General features: G+C 40.9%; 1 protein-coding gene across 1 annotated transcript in view; it reads left to right on the plus strand.

Annotated features, from left to right (window-relative positions):
- Nucleotides 1–278: 278 nt before the first annotated feature.
- Nucleotides 279–23,535, plus strand: part of TBX20 (T-box transcription factor 20) — a 44,725-nt gene continuing 21,468 nt past the window's right edge. The window contains exons 1-5 of the mRNA XM_065399363.1: nt 279–405; nt 3,891–4,125; nt 6,828–6,992; nt 13,810–13,918; nt 20,613–20,771. Of these exons, the coding sequence (XP_065255435.1) occupies nt 279–405; nt 3,891–4,125; nt 6,828–6,992; nt 13,810–13,918; nt 20,613–20,771 (795 nt within the window). The remainder of the gene's footprint in view (nt 406–3,890; nt 4,126–6,827; nt 6,993–13,809; nt 13,919–20,612; nt 20,772–23,535) is intronic.

The raw sequence follows: 23,535 nt of genomic DNA on the forward strand, positions 1-23,535 counted from the left end.
AACCTAATCCTGTCCGGGGCCTTAGATCCGACCCCGCGGGCATTGTGAAATCCTAGGTATTCTCCATACACACAAAGTGTTGGGCCCCCGCAGTGTCTCCTTGCCTCCCCCGGTTCCCCAAGCTATCCTAAGTTTGGTTCCCGGGCCGAGTAGCTGGCCCTGTGTTCTCTTGGTTGGCTCCGCTGCTTAGTTTTGTAGGATTTTTTTTTTTTTGGCTGGAAGCTGGGGATCAATTTAGGACCTTCTTGCTTGGTTTGTGTAGGATTTACTCTGTGATCATGGAGTACACAGCATCCCCCAAACCTCAGCTCTCCTCTAGAGCCAACGCGTTCTCCATTGCTGCGCTCATGTCAAGTGGAAGCTCGAAAGAAAAGGAAAGTGCAGAGAGCACCATCAAACCTCTGGGTAAGTTGTATTCTTGGGCTGTTCCTTTCTCAGCCGCAGGACTGGATCCTGGGTCGTTCCTGCCCAAATGGATCTCTGATCCATTGCAGGAAGCAGGTAGCTAGAGGGGAATGAAGTCAAATGTCTATTGGGAGGGAGGGGCGTTGCGTGTCACTTAATTCTTTGAAAGTCAGAATACAGTGTCGCGAAGCAAACAGATACGGAGCAAAGAAAGTAAAGGAAATTTTTTTAAATTGTACGCTGCAGATGTGTGAAGAATCCAGGCTGAGTTTGGTCCATGTTCTGGTTTTCCTTGTGTGTTCTTTTTAGTCTGGTTAAAGAAATACTAACGCATTTCAATATTGTCTGTCCATTTTCCTATATTTTAAGTTAGTTCCTTGTGGCATTGATTACTTTTTTAAGGTGAGGCTTTCTCTCAGAAGAACACCAAAACCCAGTGCAGCCAATACGGATATCACTGAAAACTGAGGTTTGGAGGGAGTAATAATAATTGCAAAGCTTGTACATAAAAGGGCAAGTTAACCAATCTGGGATCCAATTTTAGCAAATTATAAAGCTAGATTGCATGATATACACATTCATATTTTCATTTGCATACTTGCATTTAATGTGAGACCATGAGTAATTTTAATAAATAACTAGCACCAGTAAGAGAAATGTATATTTCTGTTTAATTGCGAAATTCTTTAGACTGCTGCACAAATCAAAGAATAACCTTTGTTTCTTCTGTTTTAAGTTCTAATATTTATTTTCCTTACAGAAGCTAAAACCTTATCACAAAGCCATCTTTTTTTTTATTACTGCCGTCATTTTCAGTCGAGGTAGTTTAGAACATTAACCAGTAACCATTTTCTAAATTCCTCCACTTTTAGTTACACTGTTTATTTAACAACCGTTACCATTTATAGAAAACATCAGACTAGAAGGCAGAAGGCAGTTACGTTTCTCTCCACTCACGTGAATGATGCAAGAGACATTACTTTAAATTGTTATGTAAATTACCTGTACTTTAAAAAGTACAACAAATAAAACCCGAAAACAATTATTACACTATAATAATAAAAATTATGTACACAGTTCTGAAAGTTTTTGTTTGTTATCCTTCGATTACTTAGCCTATGCACCTCGTGAGAAACAAAAATCAGATTATATATTTTTAGTACATAATCATTTTGAATAGTAAGTCATTGTGAGTTTCAGTAAATGAGTTCACTTAAAATTATATAAACCCTTTAGTGAATCTGATTCAAGACGACTGAGTTGAACGTCCAGACTTTTTATGGCTATACCCAGAAACTCGCAGGAAAATTTACAAAAAAAAAAAAAAAAGACTTTCTCCAGAATTGTAGGGTCTACATGAATAGTATTAAACCAAAAATTGGACGGATTCAGCATTGCCAGATCGCTTGATATCTGCTACATCTAATAAAATTATACGCTGGCTGATCTACAAATCTTTCGTGTGTTTTAAGTATTCTTTTTGTTTTCTAATTTTTGGTTTATGATGTGATGTAGGCCGGATACGTTATAAAATGTGTGCTTGACACAGAATCCCATATTTAACTTCGTCTTGGATTATTCACTGCTTTTGTCTATGTCTACTGGAAATACTTCTTCAAGTCATATTCGATTTCTATTCGTGTTCCAAAAGAGATTTAAAAAAATCACCTAGTACACCAAATATCCTCATTCAATATTTTTATTTTGAGGATTTGGGGGAGAAATCGCTGCTTTGTGATTTTAATGGCGTATTTGTTCAAGTAAAGTTCGTTTGAGTCTGGAGATTCAAATAGTATGACAAGCACATTGCTGTATTTTTGATCCAAGATCATATAAAATGAAACCAGGACAGTGAAGTTCGTTAAAGTCCTAACATAACATGGAAGAGATTATTATTAGAATTGGTTTCGTTCCAGATGACAATTAAGTTAAACTATTAAATGTACTTTACAAAACGTGTACGTTTTTAGTAAGAAAATAATAGTTTGAATTGTTTGTACATACCTTTATCCTAGACAAAACATTATCCATAATTTACTGATGGGCAAAATATCCCAACGCCAGATATAGATTATTTTTAAAACCTCTTTTGAGGACGCCTGTTTCCAAACAACACATGTGCATCGTTTGTTTAATAATCATGTATTCTGGCAAATTTACTGACTGGTTTCAGAATGTGTTAGCTGTATTTTTCTTCTCTTTCCTTTACTGTAAGCGCAGTCGTTTAAATTATTTAAGGCGAAGTGTTTGGTCAACCTTGTTAGGATACCCGCAAAGCTGTAATTATAACAAAGGGGAAGGGGGGAAAGAACACGAATGAATCTCTGTAAGGACTTCAAAATCCCCTCTTACTATGTTGGCTTCTGTTTTATATTTATATCCATGCCGCCCACAAAACATTTTCTACCCACAAAATATCTCCCGCATCACACTCAAGTAGTTTCTTTTTTAAGGGTTATGATAATGGGAACAATTAGAAAACTCTCCTGCATTCAATCACATTGACTTGCGCAGTCTGCCCTTATCAAAACTGGAGCCGAATGCTCCTGTTTTAATGAGAATTAGTCATCTTGTGGTCAGTGGCAAAGTGACCTTTCCACTGAAATCCCCTATTAGCAGGAGATATTGGACAATCAGCTTTCCTGTGTGTTTGAGGTGCCCTCCGCGCAAAGATCTCTGGTCACACGAGGGTAGAAAGCCAGTGCAAATATACAGTCCAGTCGCTTCGCCTGTTGATTATTTTCTTTTGAAACTTTTAACTTAATCCGGTTCTGCTGATTCCCTCGGAAGCACCAGGCACCAAGACAGGATACTGGGCTAAATGGACCATTGGTCTGAGCCTGTGTGGCCGCTCTTATGTTCTTCTCTGAACACTCAGTTCTGGAAATGCTTTCTGGGCTCGGGAAGGTTCTGGGCTCACTGTATATAAATGATCGACATTCTTGAGATTCAGATGTAGGGAAAGCCGGGGTTTCTCTCCTCCGTTTCTTTGTCCGTTTGAGGGAGAAATTTCTCCCCCTCTTGGGAGCTGTGACTTACTCAGCTTCCTATTTTTGCGAACTCTGTCATTTGGGATGCGGGAATGTCCATGATACTGAACGGGCTGCATTTGTTTCGTCCATTGGAAATACTACACCAGAAACAAGTTCATGTTCAGTGTCTCCAGTAGGTAATATTCCCAGGGACCAAGTTCCCCTCCCCCCCAGCTAGTTTAAGGGATTCAGCGTCCGGGTGACACCTGAAGAGCAGTCCCTTTAAGAGGGACTCTGAGAATCAGGCCCATTTTAAGGCGTCTCAAGTTACACACCCCAAAATCTTTAGTGACTTTGAAAAGACCTGGCCCCATTCCGTCGTTTAGATTTAGACAGGAGCCCATTGCATTACTGGCTCCTGATGAAGTCCTTGTCTACACGGCTCAGAACCTAAATGCCTTATATTTCAAAGCACTGATCGTTTCTCCTCGTTATCATCTCTCTCTCTCTCAGAACAATTTGTTGAAAAATCCTCCTGCGCTCAGCCCCTGAGTGACTTGTCCAGCCTGGATCCCCACGGGGAGTTCAGCGCCAGCCCTTCCGCCCTCTGCACCGAGCCCCTCATCCCCACCACCCCCATCATCCCCAGCGAGGAAATGGCCAAGATCTCCTGCAGCCTGGAGACCAAAGAACTGTGGGACAAGTTCCACGAGCTGGGCACCGAGATGATCATCACCAAGTCTGGCAGGTAAGGCTGGAGAACAGCATGCGGGGAGAGTGGGGGGCTGGTTTACTCGCCCCTGCTGCCGGCCTGTTACACGGGATTTGTAAAGAAACCCCCAGGGAATTATGCGGACAGCTGCTGTAGGGCTGGGAGGGACTCGCCCTACACCCGGAAAGGTGGAGCGGAGGCAGAGTACCCGCGAGCGCTGGCTCATCAGTGAGCGGCAGGTTGGCCGGGCTACCCGGGCGAGGCGGATGAGAGCAGCCCGCAGGCGCTGAAGGGCCCTGGGACTCGCTGGGGCTACCAGGCAGCGTCCGGTGTTAAGCGGAGGGGACTGTGTTTGCAAAGCACAAGCTTATTCTTGTCCCGGTGTGCGTCTGAGCTGGGAAGAGAGGCCCCCAGTCCGCGGGATGGGGCGCTCCCCCGGGCCTCTGAGCAATGCCCACATCCGGGGTCATCCTCCCAATTTGCACTGTCTGCACCCAGTGCTAAACTATTGCATGCATTTCCCCCTCCCAACCCGCTACATTGTCTAAAATACTATTTTACATTTGTTTTTAGAATGACAAGTTTGACCCCGAACTCCCAAACGAAACAAGTATTTTTTTTAAAATCCCAGTTATTTTAAAATTGTTTGCCCTGGGTTTACTATAGAGTCCCTTAGCGCCCCCTGCAGGTTCTATGCCAACACTATCCCTCTCATACTCAGAGAGAGAGAGGGGGCCAGCTGGTTCTTTGTCACGCAGACACCATGGAGCTTCCTGGAGGGGAAAGCGCCTGGTGCAATCCGCTGACCGATCAACAGCCCATTAGGTGCTGGGTCACCAGTTTGTGCTGGGGAATGGGTGCTGCAAGTATCCTACCCAGAGCTCCTGGGAAGCGGGTTAGCTGTTGGGAAGGGTGCATCATTCAGTTTCCTCCCACCCACGGATCCCCTTAGTACTTGTGCAGGAGATTCCCGCCTTTCACTTTGGAGAGGCGTGCTCCCCAAGCCATTAGCATTGAACACTTGTTGGTTCTGATCCTTTGAGTAGAGGTTGCTCCCAAACATTGGCCCAGATAGACAGGCTCAAAAGCACTGAGAGAGGTACAATGAATTAGACCTTAATAGGCTATTTGTAAATGCAGGAAGGAATTTAAGATGTATTTGGATTATTGTGGAGACCTTAAAAACCTGAGCTTCCAATGTCCCGTTTGCAGATTTAAGGAAGATGCTTTCCACTTTGCTTTGTCTCCTTTCCTTTATAGTTTAAGAAGCAACTCCCTCCAGCCCCATCAAAGGCTTCTAGTGATTTCAGTGGGTTTTGGATTTGGGGCCCTACTGATTTAGGGGACATGTCCCTGCTTGGGAAAGTGCCTGTAGACTATGCACATGATAGAGTCTGTTCTGTGGTCGTGCTGATCCTGATCCCATTGAAATTAATTGCATGACTTCCCACTGATTCAGTGGGTAAGTTCAAGCCCTTTGTTGACAGTTGGGCAGGATCTGGTGCAAAAGATGCAGAAATAACAAGAGATAAGCCATAATGGCCATAGACTTCAGTCGAAGCAGAATTGGGCCCTTAATTAGTTGTAATCCAGAGCAACATTAGACAGGTAATCTTTGCGAATGTAGTGTTGTGATGTTATATAGTTTTTAAAAATTGTTACTTAGTGTTATTATTTTGTAGATGCATATTTGTGCACACATAGAGAGAGTCCCGGAGAAATAAATCATAATATAAATTTGACAAAGGTGTCCTTTTTAGGTTCACAAATCATGTGCAACTCCCCCATATTTATTTTAAGTTACTCATAAATTTCTCCAGATAAGATAGGTTGGTTTTTAGGTCAGTCAAAAACAGTTTTGAAAATTCACAATTTGTGTAATGTTTGGTAACTATGTAAGTCACTTGGTAGTGGTTTAATTATCTGATTATATGATTTTTGTAAGTATCAAATAGCAATGCATGTTTTGTGTTGCATCGTCAGGTGTAACATTTGCAATTTGAAGTGTGCGTTTTTATTACTTAAGCAATTTACTATGCCATTTTTGGTAAATATTGGAGCATTTAGTCTTAAAATTCATTTTTCACCAGAGTTCTTGTAAATAAAGATCATTTGCTAGAATACTTCTGGAAAACATTAACAGAGTAAAAGAAAATAAGTTCAACGTTTGCAGAAATACTAATGAAAATAGTTTTTGCAGTATTTTCCCAGCTCCAATATATATATGTATATTTATGAAAAAAATCACTGTGTCTATAGGAATGATACTCTGAAATTAGAATAATTATACTTTAACTCCCAGGCAGAAAATATATATCATATAGAAATTTATATTTCCTCCTATTTCAAAAAATTACTCTAATTTCAGGGTATCAGTTCTATGTGTATTTTATAGGGGTACAGATGATTTAAATGCCCGTCAAACTGAAATATAAATACACCTATACCCTGATATAACGTGACCTGATATAACACGAATTTGGATATAACGCGGTAAAGCAGCGCTCCGGGGGGGTGGGGCTGCGCACTCCAGCGGATCAAAGCAAGTTCGATATAACGCGGTAAGATTTTTTGGCTCCCGAGGACAGCGTTATATCGGAGTAGAGATGTATTTTGAAATTTTTCTTTCTTCCTGGTGATTTGAATGTAATTTTTTTTTTAAATTTGGAGCAACATTTCAAAAGCTCCTTTTTTCTGCTGCCTGTTCACATTTATTTTCTAATTTCCCTCTATTTCAGGAGAATGTTTCCTACTATTAGGGTTTCCTTTTCGGGAGTGGATCCTGAGGCCAGGTACATCGTGCTAATGGATATAGTCCCAGTGGACAATAAGAGATATAGATACGCTTACCACAGATCTTCCTGGTTGGTAGCTGGAAAAGCTGACCCTCCGCTTCCTGCAAGGTTTGTTCATTTCATAGCTGATCTCTTTACAAAAAAATGCTGAAAAAGTACCTTTGAATGATCTTGCAAAGCTGTTTGCAAACAGTGCTCTAAGAGTCTGAGTCTGTGCCCACTGGAGCAGATGGCAGCACTCCATTAATTTCAGTGGTGCACTGTCCGGTCCTGTATCCATACATGAGCCAAATATTTGACTTATGCTAGAGGTTCCAAAGGCAAGCAGGATTTGGCCTGAGGATCAGTTACAGAAAATGGTTCTGACGATCGAAAGAGAAGGAAACTTTTAAAAAGACATTTATTTTCCTCTTGTTATGACTTTTTTCCTTTGGGCCTCCTTTTTAAAGCAATCCAGGTGCCTTTAGCTCTATGCCAGTAGAAATATTAAATTACAGCTTTGATACCACTTAAAGTAGACATGCCAGATTATTTTCTAATCACTGACCAATGTTTTCTAATTAATGAGTTTACTACCATACTATACTCATCTCTGATGTCGCCTAGTGTGCATGTATCCAATATAAACGCGCACACACACACACGGGTCATTTTTTCAGGAAATTTAGGTTTTCTGAAACTTTGGAATAATAAATAAAGTTAAACAAGTTAACCCCTTTTCCACAATGAACAAAACAGACAATTCACTTCTAAAACGATTGCCTCACCGCAAGTGATACAACATGGTTATGAACTCATTGTGGAACATGTATGCAGGCAGGTTGCCACAGCTTCGGTACAGAACTAGCTAGGCTTCAACACTTAGGTCTCAATTTATCAAAACATTTAAGCATGTCCTTAAGTCTGTGCTGAATACGGTTGGAATTAAGGACATACTTAAGCCCCATCGACTTAAATAAGACTTAAGCAGATGCCTTGGTGATTTTCTGAATTGGAGCGTTTTGGGCTGCAACTCAGGCCAGTGAGAGGTTGTGTTATTGCTTGTCCTGTAACCCTGAGTGTCTTAAAATGAGCTGCTGCTGTAGCTTCCTGTCTGGATGTTCTCCCCCAGCATACAAGCATGCACTGAGTATCTGTGTGATAAGCCCTAGTTCAACAACTCTGACTCCAGCAGCCTGCTTGTTACACCACAGCAACACTCTGGTCTCCACCAGTTTTGGTTACCTCTAAGCCAAGTGATCCCAACATATCCCCAGTCCCGAATTTCCCCCAAACCATCTGCCCTGAAATGCCCTGCCCTCTCCTGGACCACTCAGAGACATAATAAGGTTTGTTTGCGCCCTTAAAGAGTCAATACCCAGCAGCTTGCCACATTAACTGGATTAAGCAACTACTTCACTTCAAACACAGTACTTGGTTAGTTTAGATTAAAATAAAACAAGTTTATTAACAACTTGACATAGGTTAAGTGATCCCAAGTAAAAGAAATAAAGGTAGAGATGGCACAAGCAAATAAAAGTGAAAATGCATCTAAACATCTAAAAGTTAATGTAGCAAGGTACAGTCTTTGTTTAAGATGGTTTCTCTCACCAATTATTTGTTGTCATGCATGGTTGACTGTCTCTCTCTGTCAGGACCTTTCTCAGAAATATGAGGTGCTGATTTCTCTTGTCTTTTTAGGTGAAAGATAAAGATGGAGTCTCTCTCTTTCCCTTACATTCCCAAAGAATTGTCTTTGTTCTCAAAGTCAGGAAGGCCTTCTGGGGATTCAGTCTCCTGTGTCTGCCTTGGGGGTAGGAGTCATGTCAGTTCTCTGTCTCTTGAGTTCAGGCTCAAGACAACTCCACTGGTTTAGCTTGATAGCTTTGTTTATGGTTAATATGTAAATTGAGGTAAACCAATGTTCCTTCTTGGACAAACCTGTTTATCACCTTTACTTAGGCTAGATTGTCTTTGTCTTAAACATTCTCTAGTAACATTATACAGAGGGAATACATAACTTCACATGTAAGGTTAACACATGCATTTTACAATGATATTAATGACCAGTGTGTTATTAGTTTTGAAATGATACCTTACAAGGTATATTTTGTACAAACATCATTGCAGCCATGTGTAGAGTCTGAATACAGGGGTGCTTAGGGTCACAGTCCCAAGCCTGCATTGAGAACCATGCGATCAGACTCCTGTGTCCACAAGGAACCTCTTTGAAGTCAACGGGGCTCTGCCTGGGGACTGGGGCCCACCTGCAGAGTTCTAAATGCAGAGCCAGAGCCTTGGACGCTATAAAGACAGGCACATTAGAAATACCTAAGATAAGTAGGAAAAAATGGAAGCATTTTCTTGTGTGCAAATATGGGGCCAAATGCAAGCAGTCCTACAGAACGCATGACGTCTCACAGACTGCTGATCTCTGGTAGGTAGTTCAGGTTTTGTACCAGTGAAAAAACGTCTATGCTCGGATGACAAAGGTACATCAGATTCAGCAAGTTAGCAGTTGTGTTTGCTTTCAGGGAAAACAATAATTTACTTCTTCTTTTTCTTTTTCTTCTTTATTAATTAATTTGTATGTGGTAGCATGTAAGGGCTCCAATTTTGCTAGGTGCAGTACAAACACAGACCAAAAAAGATGGTTCCTGCCCCAAAGAGTTTACCGTCAAAATAACATCAATAATAATAATCCAGGAAAGTACACAAATGGCCGTAGGGTGGGGTTCTTAGTTTCTTATTTGTCTGTAAAGCATCCAGTGCATTTTGGATCTCTTTGGATATGCTAATAATCCATATGTAGGTTTTGTAGCTAGGTAATATAGATCATCTCATTAAAAAAATTCAGATTAATATATTATGTGGACATGAAGAGGCTAATCTCACGCCCATTGAACTTGTACTGACTTTGATGGGACCATGGTCAAGCCCTTTATGATTTTATTATCAATATTGTTTAAAGTTTGTATTGTGGTAGTACTTAGAGGTCCCAATCAGGTACAGGATCTGTATAAGCATATAGTAAATGACAGTCCCTGCTTCATTTTCACCATGTTTAACCAAAACAATATTGATCATAAACCATGGCTATAGATTGTTCTTTTATCTCTTCTGTTAACACTATAATTTGCTGCTTATTCACAGTTTTATTTCATATTGAAAAATATCATCTTTCCTTGTGGGAGAAGGAACATAATATCTGTAAAGGATGGCATGATTTGGGAAGCTCTGGTGTTTTTGTGTTACACTGATCTGTTGCTGGTTTTGGAGTGTCAATGCTAACATTTTATCAAATAAGGTCTGTTTAAATTTATTGCTGCAAGTAAGTAATTGACAATTGTTGTTTTTTAAAGTGGTGTTTACCCATCTATATCTTTTTTTTGATTTCTTGCAGCCTTCTCTTTGCTCTCTTAAATCTCAATAATCTGACTGCAGTGTTGTGAGCTAAAAACTGCTGAATCCCTCGGGTACTTTCTGAGATGCTATGGGGTCTTGTGGGATTTTATGGGGTTTCTAGATTACTCTATACAAACTTTACACAATATTTTGTAGATATGTAGTGGGAATTCCCACAACTTATGTAGGTTTGTCATAAATCTCGGCTGCTGACCACAGAGGTAAACAAATGACCCTTTCTTTTTTATATTTTTGTGCCGGGTGCACATGATATAAAATTATTTTTAAAATCAAGATTTTAATACTGTATTTACACCTAATAAAGTTTTAGGGCCTGATCCTGCTCAAATTGAAATTAAAGGTTAAATTCCTATTGACTTAAATTGGAGTTCAGTTCTGCTCCCAATATCAGGAGTCAGTGGTTATATTTTCACCTAAATGATTTCTAAGATCCTAAGCCAGCAAACACACCTGGGCTTTAACTTTAGTAACATGAGACATATAATTGGGGCTACTCTATGTGCTTAAGTGTTTGCAGGATCAGACAGAACCTATGGCATTAAGATGCTGATCCCTCAAAGATATACATACACACATAACTCTACCAACATGAATAGTCTCAGTGACGTCAATGAGATTATTCACGGGAGTACAGTTATGCACATGTGTAAGTTGCTTCAGGATTAGGGCCTTAAGGCTTTTCTTTATTTTACTATAAAAATAACTTTCAACACTAGAACAACAACTGTACTTGAAATTAATAAGTACTATATGATGCCACTGGGAAGATTATCCCTTCATGGATCTTCACTACAAATAACAATTATATCCTTTTCTTCCTGCTGTCAACATTTAAATCAAGTTATGTGACTTGAATAAAAACACTTTTCAGAAAATCCTTGTAAAGCTTTTAAAGTGCTTCCAGGGATAGAATTTTTTTTCTTTCTGTCTTACAAGCTACAGAGAACGTTTGAAAGAAATACCAGTCCTAAAAATTCCTGCATGTACCTTTACACTGTACCCTCCCTCTTTCCTCTCCCTTTTTTGCATTGAGAAATGTTTTTGCTTCGGTGATGTGGCTAGCCTAACAAACCCATAATGGTCTGGGGATTGAATGTGTAATATTTATGCATTTGTAGCAAACAGTAGCAAAGAAACTTTTTTTATTACATTTTCAAACTAGCAATTTGAGTCCGATTCTGCCAACTTTCTGTCTGTACAAAGTACAAATTAAGTCAGTTAAAAGTCACATGCCTGGAGGGCTTCCAGGATTAGGCCCAATATTAACAAACTGAACAAAAGGAAAATGTAATGAAAGCTAAATACACTATAAGGAACCTAAAGTAGTCAGCTTAAACCTTGACTACTGTTGCAGGCAATATAAAATAACTTCCAATAAATCATAAATTTATATCAAAATGTGGCTCCTAAAATCTTTGTAAATGGAACTGAACAACTTCTCATAACAAAGTGCTCACTAACTTCCGAGGGAGTACTGTGTATTCCAATGGAATGTCTGTGTTTATTTCTCTAATCTATTTGTTCATGTGTATGCATGTTATCATCAGTTCTCTGTGCACCAGCAGGCCACTATATCTAATTTTGAATCATCCTGTGTCTGGTGTACCAGATCTGGTTATGGGAGAAGTCTATAGATCGGTACAGTTCAAACATGTAGGGCCATAAATTTCTGTACAATGCAAGGCACATGCAAATGTGTAAAGAGAAAATTACCAGTGAGTTAAAATACAAAAAAGTGGCTGAGATCTATGGTGCCACAGGCAAAATCAGTGCACATTGATATGTGCAAGCAACCATGGGTAGGATGTGGGGAATGATTTCACTCCGTGACTTTCCCATCAGGGTGACTGTTAGTATTCAACCAATGTATAGCCCCTATAGCTGTGGCAAGAGTTAACTGCGTGCATTTGGTTTAAGGTAACTGTGCCCAGCAGATAAACACAGAATGGTCTCTACTCACTCTCCAAACATACGTCTGAAACAGTTTGGCTCTTTGGTCCTAGTTAGTCATATCTTGGTAAGACTGATTCTCTGTGATAATGGTGTGCAGTATTGCCAAACCCAACCATTCAGAATCATGAGTCAGGCTCCCAAAAATCACGAGACCGGCTTACAAATCATGAGATTAAAAACAATACATTTTGGGTTCTTTTTTATTTACCTTCTGGCTTTTGAGCCAGTAGGGTTCACATTTTTTTAATCTCTTCTCTACAGCTATGAGGACTAAAGACCTTTTTTTAAAATGAAAGCTGAGATTCTCATGAAATAACGTGACTCCAAGAGCTGGGGCTTTAAGATAAACACCATTTATCACAAGTCTCATAATAAAACCATGAGAGTCAACAACACTGAGTATGGTGCACAGTTTTTGCCATCCCACAACCTCTTTCAGATACCAGGGACCTACCACTCAATGGTGTACAGCCAGCACTCTTTTTGGGGCAAAGAAGCATCTAGAGAAGCAATCGTGCATTGAAAGAGATTAGCTGTAATTTCTATCATGGGTCTCAGACCTGGCCCACAGATGTAATGGGAGCATTCTAAGATTGGGCCAAATAAGTCAACTGAAGAGAATGGGCCAGATCCTCAGAAGGTGTTAATCGACATTGACTTAAATGGAATCACTCCAATTTACACCAGCTGAGGATCTGGGACAACTTCCTTTAATTAAAAGTCACAAACAAATAATAGCATTACATCATTTTCAGTTATATATGCTAGCTGCGTTTAAAGAGCCCAGCGCTTGTAATTGTTCTGGTCACAACATAAGCCTCTCACACATCCTCTGTGCTTCCTTTCATCCTGCCAGCTTTCCCAAGTAGCAGCTTGTTAACTACATAGAGGCAATGATTTCTTTTTCCATGTCAAACCACTGTATCTGACTGCAGCCTTTATCTTCTTATTAATTTCATCACAACTAATGTGATCCAGTGCAGGTGAAAATAATTACCAAGCTTAATGTTAATGCTAAGAAAAAATACAACTTATCTGGGTTCCCTGACTAGTTCTCTAATTGCAGTATGTCTTTTTCTTTGAGCTGGAGTCATCATTATTTTAAGCGCTTACTAGTACAGCTGCTGGAAGACATGATCAATTTTTCATTTGGAAAAAAGACATAACAGTGAAATAATGTCTCCATTTTAGATTATTTTTATCCGCTGCTTAGATACAATTAGTTATGCTTATAAAAGAATAATATGCTTAGCGAATGATAAAGTCTTTAAAAAGATGGATTCTTCATTATATTCCAGTGGGTGAAGAACTCAGTTATGTCTTCTATAATTTTTCATTAGTAGTTATGATATTTCATGGATGCAGCTTAAGGGAATCCTATAACTCTTGCTTTGCTGGTAGATCGGTATGGTCCTAAGATTTGAGAAAATACCTCTTGGTGAGGCCATTGGATATTGTGAAGGCATAAGACTTATTTTAATTTTGTGTGGATACATGTTTATAAAGTCAGTACCATTTACACAAATCTGACTGTAATACTTCTGTGTTTATTTGTTTGTTTGTTTAGGTTGTATGTGCACCCTGATTCTCCATTTACAGGGGAACAATTATTAAAGCAGATGGTGTCCTTTGAAAAAGTGAAACTGACGAATAATGAACTGGATCAACATGGGCATGTGAGTAGCCTGCTCTGTGGTAAGGAGTAAAAAAGACAACACAAATTAGCTATGAGTCTGTTACGGTATGACATTAATTGGCACACTTCTTCTGATCCCAATGGCAAAAGTGCAAATGGGCTTTGAGACTGACCCACCCTTCCACCTTTACAGGCGGTCCCTTCATGTCAGTGGCAGAGGCTTGTGGGAAAGTTTGTACTCATTGGTTTGTCCTCTTCTGTAGATAATCAGATGACTTCAGACTCCCTGGCTTGTGAATTCAACACCTTTCATCAGTGTCACATTTACCTTGTGTGGGAAATGTGTGGCATTACCCATTGCAGTCTAAGGCCATAGACAGCTTGTAAAAAAAGAACTATCTTTAGCTTCCATGATTTATCATTTGTATATTAATTTATCAATGTGATGGATGGGGTAATTCCCAGATCATCATAGTGTTCTGATCCCGCTTCCACTGCTATCAACAAAGGGGCAGAATCCAGACTTAAATGAGGGGCAAATGTCCAGTGTCAAAGAGAAGAGAAAAGGGACACACATGGTTTTGCCTAATATGCTTCCATCTGTCTTTTGCTTTGACTTGCCCCACTGGATAGTGCTCTGATCTCTTAGACACTACCCAGTGCCTTGTCATGTATACTTGCAAATCCCGCTCTGCTGAATTTGGTGTCAGTGCCCTAAGCAATCTACATGGGAGGGGTTCAACAGGGGCATGTCTTTTACTTGCTGACCCAAAGTGGACTGGTCTTGGTGTCAGTACTGTAGTCCTGACACATCAGGAAGGGTTAATCCAACACTAAAACAAAGGATGTAACGTTAAAAAGACAAAATTGCTCCAAAGTCAATTGTGTTGGATATAGAAACACTCAACCTTTACATAAATTAAACACAGAGCGTCACAGGATGAATTTGGGACTTTAAGGGGATTAAGTCCCAACTCTGACCTGTGCCAGGTTTTCTTCCTAAGTTAAGAGGCTTGGAAAAGTGAAAGCATGTGGCTGAGAGCAGGTGGTTGGGAGCCTGACCTGGTTGGGGGAGGATCAGCAGTGACTCTCTGCTGGGGAGCCTTTTCATGGGAAGGCTTAAGACCTTGTGAGTTGTCTAACTTGGTGGGAAGAAGTCCTGAGGGAACCCAAGCCTGAAGAGTAGGCTCAGGATGGGAGGGTTTCCTGTACAAGAATTAGACTATGTAAATTAGTGTTAATAAGTGAGACCCCAGGAAGGGAGAGCTGGTTTTGAACATTAAAACATGGAGGGAGGGGACATGTGAGATACGGACTAAGGAAACTGAGGCATGGGGATACCAGACATTGGAGACCCCCTCCTCCTACAGTGGGTTATTTACTGCTTTTGTAGAGTGTTTGATAAAGCAGGTCGTTGTCTGAATTGTCCAGTAGGAATATTTCCAATATGAATGAGAGTTTTAGGGACAGCAGGGTTGAGCCAAAGCATTTTCATGGGCAATACCTCCTGAAAGCAAAAAAAAAAAAGAAAAAAGAAAAGAACGGATGCCAACACACAATTCTTTTCTAAAGAGCTGTAGGTATATTTTTCTTTAAACCGCCCCCCCCCTTTTTTTCTGGCTAACATGTTTTTGTTTTTTGCTCATGTTCCATAAGAGATCTCTAGAAGCAAAGCCGATTTTTTGTTTTTGTTTTGCCATTGACTTCAATGAGCATAGGATCATGCCCTAAGGTCTTGATCCTGCAATGAGATCTGTGTGGCTGAATGTTGTGCATTCATAGAGCACTGACATCAGTGAGGCTCCAGGAGGGTAAAGGGATGCCCTTGTGTGGAATTCACCGTAAGAGTGAGGCATTTATTTTCTTAAATGATCTAAGACATTTATTTATATATATATATATATATATATATATATATATATATATATATATATATATATATATAATCTGACAATCTACGTGCTGTAACAAATATATTTTTTGTAAATGCAAGGCAGTTCATTTAAAAAAAAATCACTTTCCTGAGCTAATGCTGCAAATGATCACGTTATAGTGAAACCCACTTCTGTGAATACCAGACAAGGGGACAATCCTGCACAAAGAGTACACACTGATGTAGCAAATAGTCCGATAGAATAGCTATGAGAGCTGTTAATGTCATCACCTTGTGAAATTATTAAGGGCCAGATTGTGACTTTCAAAGGAACAGCAACATGTTTGGGAGGGGTGTGGATGTGTCCTCAATTTGGCTTTGTCTCCACTAGCACTTTTGTTGTTAAAACTTTTGTCGGTCAGGTGTGTGAGAAAAACCCCACACAACTGACTGACATAAGTTTCACTACTGCTGCTTGTTGAGGGTGGTTTAATTATGCCACCAGGAGAGCTCTCTCCCATTGGCATAGAGCAGCTACACGGGAGACTTTACAGCAGTACAGCTGTGCTGCTGTAAGGTCTGTAGTGTAGACACAGCCTTAGTGGAAGTGGCTGCAGCCACTCTACCTGACGAGAGTGAGGCAATGAGAATGCCTCTGGTGGTGCTGGAGACAGCACCTCTGCCTCCTTTTTGGAGGTACAGTCTGTGCTCTCCCCTTCATTTGGTTAACTAGAGCATGTAACAGGATGGTCCTGTCCACACCCTCACCCATGCATACCCTTTTTGCAGTGTGTAGTAACATGGCCAGTACTATGACTCCCTCAAATCTTGCATCAAGGAATACAACCACTGGGATCATGACTACCCCCTGCACAGGTGGGTAATCAGAGAAACAAGGCAGAGAACTTTCCTCTTTTCTTGCTCATCTGTGCAGGGAACCACTAGAGTCTGATCCTAAATCTGCTAGGCACCAATATACCACAAGATGATGGCATTCTCATAAAGGAAGATCTGACCAAAGACAAAGGACCTGACAATACATCCCTGTTGCATGCAGTACTCCTGTTTACATCCAGTGCCAAACAAGGACTGTAGTACCAGCTCCAAATGTTGTGGGAAGAACATATTGGTCTATGTATTTATTTTAGAACACTCTCCATTTATTTTTTGTGTCCTTTCATATTAGAGTAATTGTCAATATGTAAATACCATCACCAGATACTGTATAGACCAGGGGCGGGCAGCAAACTTTTTGGTCTCAGGGCTGCATCAGGTTTCGTAAATTGTATGGAGGGCTGGTCAGGGGAGGGGGTCGTGGCCTGGCCCCCACCTCCTATCTGCCCCCCCCAGGACCCCTCCCCCATCCGCACACCCCGCTCCCTGTCCGCTGACTGCCCCCAAATCTCCGCCATCCCATCCAACCCCTCCTCTCATTCCTGACGGCCCCCCCGGGACCCCTGCCCCATCTAACCTCCCCTTCTCCCTGTCCCCTGACTGCCCCCGGAACCTCTGCCCCTGACTGCCCCCTGCTGCCCCATCCAACCCCCCCTCCTTCCTGACTGCCCCCGGGACCCCTGCCCCCATTCAACCCCCTGTTTCCTCCCTGCCCTCTGACCACCACCCCGAACTCCCCTGCCCTGTATCCAACCCCCCCTGCTCCCTGCCCCCTTACCGTGGTGCCTGGAGCACCGGTGGCTGGCGGTGCTACAGCCACGCCGCTCGGCTGGAGCTGGGCCACGCTGCCGCCACCGCCACCACCGCGCAGCACAGAGACCGGGTCAGGCTGGGCTCTGCAGCTGCGCTGCCCCAGGAGCTCACAGCCCCGCCGCCCAGAGCATTGCGCTGGTGGCGGAGTGAGCGAGCTGAGGCTGTGGGGGAGGAGAGGCAGCAGGGGAGGGGCTGGGGGCTAGCCTCCCGGGGCAGGAGCTTGGGGGCCGGGCAGGACAGTCCCGCGGGCCGTAGTTTGCCCATCCCTGGTATAGACCTATGAAACAAATTAATTCTATGAAGCCTTTGAAACAGATGGTTCTTTGAATTATGGCAATGATATTTTGGAGTTGAGCAGGTTTGATTTTTAGGCCTTCTGAAATGGTACCTTTGAATTTAAAAAGCTCCTTTTCTCTGACTGGTTCTCTTATTTGGCCTATTAAAATGTTCATTGCATTTGACAAGCCATGTTGGCTCATGAGGGAGTCTTAATGGCCTTAAAATGCCTTAATATTTTAGGTTTTTAGATACAAAAGTTGGAATTACGCTAACTCCCATTTGTTATGGTCACTTGTTCTCTCCATCCTCTGAAAGACACTTTTTGTTGTTAAAGGATGGAGAGTGGTGGGGTGTTCTATTTCTAGAAGGGTTCTTTTTCTGAAACAGAATCCACCTGAAGTGAAGAAATGGACTTTTTTTATTTTAAGCTTAGCATTTGTTTTTCTTCTCTTATTCTGAGACTTCTGGACTTGTATTCTTAGTATGCATAACACAACAGTGATGGCACTATTTATATTCAGTCTATGCCCTGGGCAGTAGTCTTATCATTGCATGCATGACATAAAGTTTGTTGCAAGGAAACACACAGTGAAACTCTGCATTTGTATGTATGTCTCTGGATTACGTCTTAGAGCTAAGTGAGTAATTTACAGAAATAATATGTTGAACACTCTTGCCTTTCTTTCTATTTTTGGAACGTTAGTGAACAATTTTTCTCAAAGTTATTTAAAAAAGTTAGTAAAATGTTGTGTACTTATGCTTCACTGTGATTGGTTACATATTTCACATGGTATTGTTTCTGTTCCCTGATTAGACCAGCTCTGAGTATAACTCTTGCATGGCATTTGTGCTAGAGAAACTTGATTGCATGCGTGTTCACAGAAAATGCACACACAGGGTGTCAACGTGGCTTAACAGTGAAAATCCCAGCTGTAATGATTAAAGCAGCCTATGGGAGTTAGACACTAACTCTCTTCAATGGATAATGGGTGCCTAACTCACTGAAGCTATTTTGAAAATCTCAACCTATAATTGTGAATAAATAGTAGTGGACACTTATTTGCAGTATTCACCCAGATCTAATATCTATGAGCCTTGCCACATTCACTGTTCAACTAGTACATACATGCGTTGACTTGTCTCTGTCTGGCATACACAGAGTAGTATACATGTGCACCTAAGGTATATGCACTTGTGTGGCGGCAGTGGGGAGGAGGGGCATATACAACTACAGACCCAAAGAAGGGGGGGTTCAATTAAATACATTTGAGAAATACTGACTTACACTATCATTTACATCACTTTTGAACTGGGCGCAGAGTACAGTGTTTCTTTATGGCTGATACACTTCATGAACCAGGTTGATTATGAAAGTTTTGTATGCAAGAAGAGAGAGGGGCACTGAAGTGCACTAACTGGAGGGCTAAGAGTGACACACAGTTGGGAGTGGACAAAGAAGACAAAAGAGCAGTGAGGTGAGAAACTTTGGAGCAGCATAGGGGATGGAAAGGGAAGTGGGAGAAGGGCAGAGAAGTAGATGAGGTGATGTATTGTGCAGTGTCTTGAAGGTGAGAGCAAGGAGCTTAAAATCAATGCAGAAATAGAGTGCAAGCCAATGAGGTGAGTCAGGAAGAATACTGAAATGGTAAACGTTTGCATACTACACCGAGCACTAAAACGATGTCTCATTCTCATGATGATTGTAATGCACTAAATTCTGCTCTCCGTTGTACATGTGCAACCCCACTGAAATCAGAGTACAAGTCAGAGCAGTACATGGCCGAATGGGAGAAGAAAAAGGTACAATAGGAATCTACTAATGTAACAAAGCTGATGCAAGAGCACAGCTGTAATACAATATGCAACCTGCATTATTTACTGAGTTATCAAGAAAGACTGCATTTCTCCTGTTGACTTTCAGTTTAATACTTGTCTTTGAATGTAGATTAGCTATTCCAGATGATGTACAGAATATCCTGTGACCTCCTTGCAGCCCTGTGAAACGGAACTACCCAATCCCACTGCCAGTTTAGTCTCAAAACTGTGATTTTTATTTAAAACGAAAAATGGTGCAAATCTAACTCTACATTTCATTTTTATATTCTAGTATTGTGATTAGAGCTGGGCAAATAGAACTTAGTCCGATGCCAACTGAAGTGAATGGGTGTCTTTCCTATGGTTTCAGTGGGCACTGAAGTCAGTTAGTTGGAGGATTAGACAAGAATGGCTTTTTTTCCCACAAGCAAATATTAATGAAGAAAAATGGCAAAATTTGCAACAAATATTGCTTTCGATGTATTACTCCTGGTCCTCCTCTGCTTTTTCATTTCTGTTAGTTTAGCAGTCAGATTTGAGTATATAGGATAAGCTGCTGTAAAAGCCAGGTTTGCACCATAAGGACCTGATTTATTTTTCCAAAGGGGCCACAGGCTGGCATCATTTTGTGCACGCACAACTTTGCAGTTGCCCGCTCCTGTGCGCACACTTTTGAAGCACTCAAACCTGCATAGGCAGTTAATAACTTCAAACACCCTTGCACATAAGTGATAGAATGTGCACGTGTCAGACCTAGCTCCTGAATGAATGAGAGTTAATTCTTGGAGAGAGTGTGCTCAGGAGTTTTGCGCACGCATAAAAGGAGGCCATTTTCTGAAATTTACGCTCTAATGGCCTGGTTATCAGAAGTGAGCACCCATTGAAGTCAAAAGAAGCGGGAGTGCTCAGCACCTCTGCCAATCAGCCCCTACATATCTACATTTCCGCTGCCATGGTGTAGCCCTGTAACTTTAATGTGCACTGGCTTTTTACAGTCATGTTCTGTTCAATTTGTCTTAATCTTAAACTCAGGACAACCTTTTGTAACTCTTTGCTTCAGATCATTTTGAACTCCATGCACAAGTACCAGCCCAGGGTGCACATCATTAAGAAGAAAGACCACACCGCCTCCTTGCTAAATCTGAAATCTGAAGAGTTCAGGACGTTTATCTTTCCAGAGACAGTTTTTACAGCAGTCACTGCCTACCAGAATCAGTTGGTGAGTGTGATGCTAGATCATTTTTAGAACTCTCATTAACTTGTCTAAAGTTCTCTGTGCTAATAAATTCCTCCTTTTAATTTAGCATAGACGACTCTCTGACGTAAGAGAGCTCTCAAGGACTTTTTTCCTCTCTTTGGTCCTGATCCTGCTCGCTTTCCATTCAAGAGTAAGCCGTATATACATGTGTAGTTCTAATAACCATAGGTACTGGAACTCGGGGTGTGGGAGGTGCTGCCGCATCCCCTGGCTTGAAGTGGTTTCCATTATATCCAGGGTTTACAGTTTGGTTCAATGGCTCTCAGCACCTCCACTGTACAAACTGTTCCAGCGCCCCTGCTAATAACATCAATGGATTCATAGAACAACAGCTACTCATAGAACAATAAGGATTATTCATGAGTAAAGGTTATAGAAACAAACCTTTTAGTTATCTTTATTTCTATGTGTATAAAGCTGTGGCCCATTATTCTTTAGCACTTTTCAAATTAACCATTTCAGTTCACCTTGGGGCTGTTCCAACTTCCAATGATCCAATGAACTCAGGTTTATAACTGAATGCAAAAGAAAATTAGTCATGCAGAATCTTGATAATACACCAGTAAGAAATTTATTTAGAAAAGGGCGTTCAGTTGACTTTCTGTAGAAATCAGCCAAATTTTAAAAATCCAATTTAAAACTGGAATTTACTTCTGTACAATAGATTGGTGCTTATCATTGACATTTAGATTATGGCCATTTCTAAACAAAACTTCCCTAAGTACATACAATGAATACTGCAAAATTTCTCAATGGAACATCTCTGGAACCCCTAGAGATTGATACTGTCATTCTATTTATGACTAATGAAAATGGAACATTTTTTCATTTCTGCCATTTCTTTCCTTGCTGTTTTAGGGGGGGTTGATTACATTTCTGCAGGTTATTAGATAAAAGCTAAATACATTACACTTTCAACAAACTATCTCATATTTTAAGATTTAAAGGGCATACATTTGTTTAACAGTCAAACCACTACTACAGAGTTGAATTGTAGGTCAAATTTCATTTTTAAATGCTTTCTAGCAGATGTTCTTCTGATTGTTTGTGAGACAGTCTCTGAGGATAAATGTTATTTTTATATGAGACCAGAAATGGTTGTGAGTCTCATGCGGAATGGGTAGATAGGACAAGTTTCACTCGGGGGATGTCATACCAAGTCATTAGTACTAGAGAAATGACAATTTGATTGCCACAAAAATAGGTTTAAGTAGGTTTCCCTCAAGATTCCTGGAGTCATAGATTCCAAAGCCAGAAGGGACCACTGTGATTATCAATCTGCCCTTCTGTAGAACACAGGCCATAGAACTTCCCCCATATACTTCCTTGAGCAGATCTTTTAGAAAAACATCCAATCTTGATTTACAAATTGTCAGTGATGGAGAATCCACCGTGATCCTGAGGAAGATGTTCCTCTGGTTGACTTGATTTGCCCAAACCTACACCATGTGTCAGTGTCAGAAGTAGTGTTTGGGGAAGGGTCCTGTCTCAAATCGGGATAAAAAAATCTAAATCTAAAAATTTTTCATGAGCCTGGTTTGGGTTAATTAAAACATTTTGTTTTGATTTTGACCTTTAAAAAAAATATAACCTCCAAAAAGTCAAAATGGGGAATTTTGACAAATTTGAACTTTATTGCAAACCTGTTTTGAATTGGGAGATTTGTTGAGATCAACCCTTTTCTATGCACTGTTTTGGTTTTGAAAAATCAGCATTTTCCAAAGGAAAAAAAAAAGTTTAATCGGAACATTCCTAATCAACGCTAGTTATTATCATTTATTTGCATTATGGGAATGCCTAATGGCCCCAACTGAGATTGGGGCCCCATTGTGCTTGAATAACCCATACTAACACACTGTAACTCTTTGTCCTCATAAACACGCATAGTCAGTCCCTGCCCCCAAAAGCTTGAACTCTAAATAGACCAGACAAGGAGTAAGAGAGGAAACAACAGCACAGAGAGGTGAAGTGACTTGCTTAAGGTCACACAGCAGGTCAGTGACAGAAGGTGAAATCCAGACCACACTGATGTCAATGGGAGTTTTGCCATTGCCATCAATGGAGCCAGGATTTCACCCCAGGTCTCCTGACTGCAGTCCGGTGCACTATCTACTAGACTAGGCTGCCTATATATTTGTAGTTCCTAGTTCCCAGACGTGTTGTAGTCAGACCACTAGACCACACCTTGAATTTGTATAATGTAGACAGCAACTTGAAAAAAAAAATCAGTCCTCCTTTGCTTCCCCTAGTTTTCATAAGCCTTCCTTCCCACTCTTCTGACTTCCTGCCCAGAAGAGCGGTCTCTCAGAATGGAGAGTCAGATTTGACTGTAATCTTGTCTGGTTTCAGATGAGTCGCCCAGCACTAAAATATCCTTGCTCTGTGAAAGCATGTGACCATTCAGGGAGTTGGAATTGCTTGTTTTAATTTCTGAACTTTCAAGGCCCATTTTTATAAGCAAAGCGGTGACCAATATACCACAGGCCTTTTATGATGGAGGCCAGGATGAAATTGGTGATGATTCTTCAGTGGTGCTAATCTCTGTTTACATAGGAAATTCTGTGTGCCCTGGACTCTCATTGGCTTCAACTCGAGCTGATGGCACTCACAGCTTTGTGAGAGATGCTCAACATTTCCCAGGATCAGGCTTCAAATCCTTACTTCCAGTAGCTTTTAATTCCACCAGGGCAAAGTATATTTGGCAAATCTGAATTTTGTTGCATCC

The sequence above is a fragment of the Emys orbicularis genome, chromosome 2 (genome assembly GCF_028017835.1).
Source record: "Emys orbicularis isolate rEmyOrb1 chromosome 2, rEmyOrb1.hap1, whole genome shotgun sequence".
Taxonomy (NCBI): Eukaryota; Metazoa; Chordata; order Testudines; family Emydidae; genus Emys; species Emys orbicularis.